This window comes from Lutra lutra, chromosome X (genome assembly GCF_902655055.1).
Source record: "Lutra lutra chromosome X, mLutLut1.2, whole genome shotgun sequence".
Taxonomy (NCBI): domain Eukaryota; kingdom Metazoa; phylum Chordata; class Mammalia; order Carnivora; family Mustelidae; genus Lutra; species Lutra lutra.
The window spans coordinates 3771394-3778609 of NC_062296.1; the positions used below are offsets into that span (position 1 = coordinate 3771394).

The 7216-nt window shown below is 42.5% G+C and overlaps 1 protein-coding gene across 2 annotated transcripts; it reads right to left on the reverse strand.

Annotated features, from left to right (window-relative positions):
* Positions 1-754: 754 nt before the first annotated feature.
* On the reverse strand, positions 755-6855 carry VMA21 (vacuolar ATPase assembly factor VMA21). Of its 2 annotated transcripts, XM_047716235.1 has the most exons (4): positions 6656-6855; positions 6254-6533; positions 1594-1703; positions 755-999 (listed from the first exon to the last, which is right to left on the reverse strand). In XM_047716235.1, the coding sequence occupies exons 2-4, from the start codon at positions 6361-6363 to the stop codon at positions 857-859; spliced, it is 363 nt and encodes a 120-aa protein (XP_047572191.1). In that variant the 5' UTR covers positions 6364-6533; positions 6656-6855; the 3' UTR covers positions 755-856. The 2 variants fall into 2 exon arrangements, with proteins under 2 accessions (XP_047572191.1, XP_047572190.1); XM_047716234.1 differs by lacking the exons at positions 6254-6533; positions 6656-6855 and adding an exon at positions 5982-6162.
* Between the last annotated feature and the right edge of the window lie 361 nt (positions 6856-7216).

Genomic DNA, 7216 nt, shown 5'->3' on the forward strand with positions numbered 1-7216 from the left:
ATAATCTACTTTCAGGAAGTATGTGAAAATGGGCACACCTAAATGTTAATCCCTACCATATACACTATTGAAAAGTAGGAAAAACAAACTGAACGGGAGTTTACACAAACCCTGTAATGAAAGCATTACTTCACTATTCAATGCCAGAGCAAAGCAGATCATTAAAAAGTTAGCCTAAAAGCACAGGGTAGCCTGCAAAGGCTAAGTGCCCACGTAGCTATCTTTTTGCTTTGCTGTCTAGATCCTTCAATGAACCAGTCCTTTTCCACAAAAGGGTGTGGGTGTGATCCGGCCTAGTCTTCCCATGAAATAATGTAATGAGAAAGATTCCTATTGACTAGGAATTACACTCGATGCAAAATTTTCAGTGACATTCAGATGAAGTCCAAAATCCACAATTCAAGCAATTTCGCACAGGAATTTATAACCTAGAATCCAATGACCCAGGACTTTAGTAATAGTAAGGGAAAGCGCTCCAGTGAAACCCAGCTCAGATTTCCTTCACTGTGTATAACAAATCCAGAGAAGTGAACCTTAAAACCAACCAAAAGACAAAATGCTGTAAAACATTTTTGGTTGTGAGATAATCAAATTCTTCCCAAATGTATAATTAAGTTAACATACTTATTTGTGACCAACTTAACGTTACAAATTCTCATTTGCAAATGAGAGGCTCGTACAGTTAAAACTGATGATACAAATCATTGCATTAGAAGGATCAAATTTTACACAGGTCAAATGTGACTCCTTCAGATTGATTTTAATATGTTCTCAACTTTATTGAAATCATTAATACCCCAGATACATTTACCATTTTTAAAAATCAATTTAATGCTATCAAAAGGTGATGTTCAATTTAATCCTGTTTGCCTTCACGCCACTGTCGTGAGCCTTCATTCCAGGCCACATAAACAAAGAGGGCCAACACCACGTGGACGGCGACCACCGCAACAATAGCAGCATAAAAATAGCTGTCCCTATTGGACATTCCAAAGGCGCCTATCAAGAGAAAAAAAGTTTCCATTTTATTCCCAAATTTATCAAAGTGCAAAAAACAAAGCATACTGCTTTTTATTAGCTATATATTTATTTAACCAGTCAGGCAATTAAAAAGGAATACTTTGGATGGTGATAAATCAAGTATTCATTTAAAGATGTGAATACCTCATATACACAAGGAACATTATTCTGAGTGAAAACTGTAATGATCACTTCACTTACAGACTTCAACATACAAAGGGGGACTTAATTTTCTTTTTCTACTAATGTCTGCTACCAAAGGTACATTGCCCCAAACTCCTCCTCCCATGTCAGCCAAGTCTTGCTGTCAGAGGTATAGTAAGAGAAAGGACTTACAAGCCATTTCACAGAACCATCAACAAATACACTGTCACTCTAAAATGACTCAATGATGAACAAGTTAATTTCATGAAGGAACACTCACTTGAACAACATGATTTTTGAAAAGCAAAACAGAAACAGATGGAAGAAGCAAATTAAGAATACCCAGCTTACAGATATAAAGAGATCATAAACACACAGAATCTTAAAAATACTAAGGGGGAAATGTCTTGTTTTATCATTTAGGATTACCTTCAAAAACATAAGATTTAGTCGTGAAATACAACCCAATAGGTACTGTGATCATTAAAGCTGTGAAGAACAGGAGCGTCTTCAGGGTAGATGCTAATGAACTTTCATTTCTGGAAGAAAGTAAACAAAGAGAAAATCAGAACCTGCACAGCCATTTCCAACTGGTTTTGTGTCCACAGAAAAGATGCTGGAAACCCTGCCCCTGCCTTGGAAGCACTGGACAGAGAAGAGGAGTCAGGAACTCAAAATGAGAAGATCCTAAAGACCTAGAGAACACCAAGAGACTGCCATTCAGATCCAGTGTGAGAGGAAGCATCAAACTATGAAAGTGGTTTGTAGTGTCCAAAGTGCTCTGCAAGCACACCCTAATTACAGAATATATAATGGAGACAGTAAAGAAGAGAGAAAACAACTAATGACGTTCCTTCACAAAGCACACTATCAAGGGCCAGCTGGATACAGTACAAACAAGGCATGAGAGATCTCCAGAGAAAAAGCAGTCTAGAACAATTTAGATGCAGCTGAAGGAAACTTAATTTCTTTGTAAGTAAATAGCTATAGTACAACTTAGATAAGTCTTCATGCAACATGGACTCATTAAAAATTTAATGTCAAGGGGCGCCTGGGTGCTCAGTGGGTAAAGCCTCTGCCTTCAGCTCAGGTCATGATCCCAGGGACCTGGGATCAAGCCCCACATCAGGCTCTCTGCTCAGCGGGGAGCCTGCTTCCTCCTCTCTCTCTGCCTGCCTCTCCGCCTACTTGTGATCTCTGTCAAATAAATAAATAAAATATTTTAAAAAAATTAATGTCAAAACACCTTCTATTCAGTGAATTCTATTTGTCCGGAGGTTATTTTAAAATCAAGGAAATATTCCAACGGAGAAAGTTTTGATCCAGAATACAAGAAAACCATTCTGAAGAACGGAATCAAGCTTTTCAAATTTATACTTGAAGAAAAACAAGTCTGATAATCTGCTACTTAAAACATTAGTACAAAGACTAACATAAAAAAGATTAACATAAAAGCACAAACGAAACTGGATACAACAAAAATGTCCATAATAAGAAAATGATTTCACAATTGATGTGTACCAATATATGGATCAAACAAAAAAAATTCTGACCATTACTCAGAAAGTCCTTGTCTGACAAATGAACAAGGCAAACTACATCATATTATGTGTATCAGGGATCTGCAAAATAATGCCTAAGGGCCCAATGCCTATTTCTATAAATAAAGTTTAACTGGAACACAGACACACCCATTTGTTTATGTATCATCTAAGGTGGCTTTGGAGCTACAAAGGACAAGCTGAGTAGTGGTACCGAACTATATGGCCCTCAAAACTTAAAATATTTGCTATCTAGTCCTTTACAGAAGAACTTCACCAACCCCTGACATATACTATTCCAATTATGTTAAAAAATGTGTGCAAATAAAAAAGGACTACAGATTAATATACAAAAATAAAGTTATTTCCCCATTTTCAAAATGTTCCTTAATGTTGTTTCACTGACTTTTCAGTAAGTAGATATATGTCAGGATTTGTCCTATACATTGCTACAAATGGGCAGCACTACTGCAAAGTGAAGCGACAGTAGGTTTCCAGCAACCCTGGACACATCTGTACCTCATACATACCACCATGTACATTATAAACGCAGTAAACCCTACAGCTTTAATCATTTAGCTTAAGGTCCTTTTTTGTCTCTTAAATCTATCATCAGACTACCTTAACGCACTTCATGCTTTATGCTTATTGTCAACACTTGAACTTAATTCTCTTTCTGGTAATCCTCAGAGGTTCCAGTTTTTGTCCGTATCTTTTCTTTTTTTAAGATTTTATTTATTTATTATTTGAGATAGTCGGGGTGGAGGGAGGGTCAGAGGGAGAAGCAGACTCCCTGCAGAGCAGGGAGCCCGATGCCAGACTCAATTCTGGGACTCCAGGATAATGACCTGAGCCGAAGGCAGTCACTTAACCAACTGAGCCACCCAGGCGCCCCTGTCCGTATCTTTAGGAAGGAGATAACCAAGCCTTCAAAGTCCCCCTCAAAAGAGCCTATCCTCTAGGCACTTTTCCTGATCATTCTGCCTGAAATGACTCATTGCTCTGGGATGCCATCACATTTAGCTCATACCTGTTAAGTTTATGGTTTATAAACAATGGTCTACAAACTTTTTTGACTATTAATCCATCTTAAATATAAGTTTTGAGCACAAAGCCCATATAAGGGCATACTGATTTTTTTGAACAGATCATCTACACACATATTATCAATTCATTACTTAAAATATAAAACATGTGCAAAACTAGATACTAAAAAGGATACGGTTAAAATAAATTCATGTAGAAGTTGTAATATTTTCTTTCCCTACTTCAGTGGATCATCTTTCAACACATCCTCCTACGATGATCACTGAGCTACACAATCCTCATCTAATATAGTTATGCTCCCTTAAACTGTTTCCTAGTAGTAAACTTTTAGGGAAATTTATTGTGTAATCCTCATGAAGAATAGGAGTAGCTCTACAGTAGGTCTATAAAAATTCAACGTAAGTATTTGACCACTTCTTTCATGAATCCCAACAAAAAACATGACCTGGGTGTTTCTATGGTGAGTTCAAGTATGCGTTTTAGGCATGCAAAGTTAAAATATCTAACTTGATGAAGAAACAAAGCTTGAGAATCTAGAGAAAGGGAGTGTTAACTGGTTCTTTTGTTCTTCAGATCATCTCTCTTAAATATGTAGTATCTCACCTGGCCTTCAGAAAACATCATTATTGAAAAGATGCTATAATACCATACAAAAATGTGTTAAGGCAAACAAAAGCATTTACAATCCCACCGCTTAAACCTAGTCTTTTCTTTTCTACATGTTAATTTCTAGCCCCACACTGTTATACCAGGCATGGGCTCAGCTTAACAATTTGCAGTTTATTTTCAACTCTTTTTCACTTTTTTTACCCTAAGCTCCAAAATTGTTTATTCTGGGTTATGACCTCACAAATATGGGACTAAGTATCAAGTTAAGCACACAGACTTTTGAAAATTAGCAAACTTCCTCTAATGTTTACAGGACATTTTCTCTTTGGCTTCCAGCCACATCCCCACCACAGCTGGCAGTTCTGCAGGCACAAGCCAGCTTGGGTGTTAACAGGTGAATTATTCTAAAACAAAGTAACTGGTATCATTCAACTGATTTCTTCTACGACTCTCTCATTGGGTGTTACAGAGACTTGTTAGAAATAAAGAACGTGAAAAATCCAGAATTAAAGTGGGCCTCAAACAAAGAAATAACTTAGGATGAATCTTACTGCTCTCCCACTCTTTAAACCACCTATAGTTTACCCACTTGATATGAACTTCTGTAGCAAGCACTAGGCAGACACAGCTTACCACTTCCCTTCTGTGGCAATCAAGACTTCCACTGCAAGTAGATTTCACTGCAAATTCCATTATGAAACACGAGAATCAGGTGTAGGAGGGCTACACTGTATTCTAAGTGTACCTGACAAAATTATCTGTTGGTATCCTAGTAAAACATCTATACTGACATCATAAGAGAGAGAAAAAGATCACGGGACTCCAAAGATTACAGGCTTTGGCATCAGTGGGATTGGTCAAATACCAGCTTCAACACTTACTAATTGTGTGTCCTAACTGTGTGATCTTGGGCAAGTCACTTATCCTGAGTAACTTCATCTTTTTTTTTTTTTTAAAGGGGAGAACAACACTTTCTTAATTTTACTAAGGTATGTAATAAAGAGCCTAAGTTGAGTCTGGCACACAGTAGGTCACCATCAAATGGCAGCTAAATCCCTCCCCACCCTTTTGCCGACCCAGGTATCACTGGCTAGGCTAGTGGGCCACAGTGGGCCAGAACAGCCGTTGTACTCAGCCACCAAACCTCATCCTACTAATTCCCCCAAGTGAAGTAGTCTCAAACCCTACTCTCTTCCCTTCGTTCATTCATACAACAAACATTTAAGCCCTGACGATGCAGGCCCCGTAGGGGACACGTAGATGGAGAAGGCCGGGTTCCTGTCCTCAGGGAGCTCACCCTGCAGTGGGGAGAGATTGCAGAGAGCAAGATCGCAAAATAGACGACAACGAAAGGAAGGGCTAGAACAGAAGCATGAGCTGAAGGCGCGCCGACATCTACACTATGACCCCAAGCCCCAGCTTCCGTGCGTGTAGACGATGCAGACCCCAACCTGCCTCCCCCCTCCCCCATCCCGCAGCCCGGCCCCGAGGGTCCAGACCTCACGCCCACTGCAGGCCAGCCCGCTCGGTTCGGGCCTTCCTTTACACCCCACTCCAGGCCAGGGCCAGGTCGCCTTGCGGTCAGGACCCTTACCCGGCCTGGGGCCCGCTCGGGACTACCTGAAGTCGGGTGGCTGCAGCGCATTTAGCGCCGCTTTATCAAGGCGCTCCATGGTGTAGCCGCGCCCGCAGCAGGTGCTGGGAGGCGGGCTGGGCTCCAGGACCGCACTCACTCCCCTCGGTAGGCGACCCGTAGGGGTGTGCCGCGCCGGAAGTGCCGGCCAGAGCCGGGCGGCGGGACGCAATGCGCAAGTGCGGCGCGCCATGGTGACGTAGTGCGGCGCGCCATGGTGACGTTGAGCGGCGCCGGCGCCGGCGTTCACGTGACTTACCGGCTAGGGCTCCGAGGCGCGCGCTCTGTGAAGAGCTGTCTGTGCTCGAGGAGCAGGCCGAGCGAGTAGCCGAGCCACCCCACGTTGAGCCGGGACTTGCCTGGCAGCATGATCCTCCGAGGTGGACGGCGGTGCCGCCGCCCCCTGACCGCGCGGGAGCACCTCTGGTCCCCCTCCGGAACCGCGTCGCCAAGCTGCCGTGTCGAGGCTACCCGAGCAGATGAGCCGCAAAGAGGGACGACCAGGCAGAAGACTGTGGTCCTAGGCAACCAAGCAATTTCTGAAGACAACACAAAAAAAGAAGTGCACATTATTTCCCAGCCCTTGAGAAACGCCTCATAATTATTACCAACACTGAAAGTCCAGCCATGGGAAAGTGGGAGGAGTTAGTTTAACACTCACCGGAGTCCGTAAGCTAGTAGATGTCAGAGCTGAAAGAGCCCTTGCTGAGAGTGACTGTCCGGGCCTGACGATGCCAGTGACCCCAACTTCCACTTCAAGTTAAAAACATTTTGCAGCTGCTCAGAAAGCTGCCAATGACACAACAGGGACTCAAATAGTAAGGGACAGATGGGCCTTCCGGGCCTGTGCAACCCGAGAGAGGTATAAACGAAAACAGTGCGGTAAGCATAGGGTCAGGCTTGACAAAATAGGGTTGCCACTGGCAGCTAGTAAGAGGACAGCCCTTACATGGCCAACGCCTGGAAAGGGCCGCTGACCACACATCTATTTTCTGCACCACATGGATACAAAGACCGCATGTGAAATCGTAACTAAACAGGGCAGCTTAAAACAGCGATAAGCACTGTGGGCTGGGCTGCAAGAAGCCTGGGTTTGAGTTCAAACTGATTTCCTCTCTGGCCCTCATCTAGAACCTTAGGGGGATAAGAATCATCTAATTCCAGAACTAGCGCAAAATTAAAATTTAACTGTGGAGTTGGCAAACTGTGGCCAGCTGGGGGA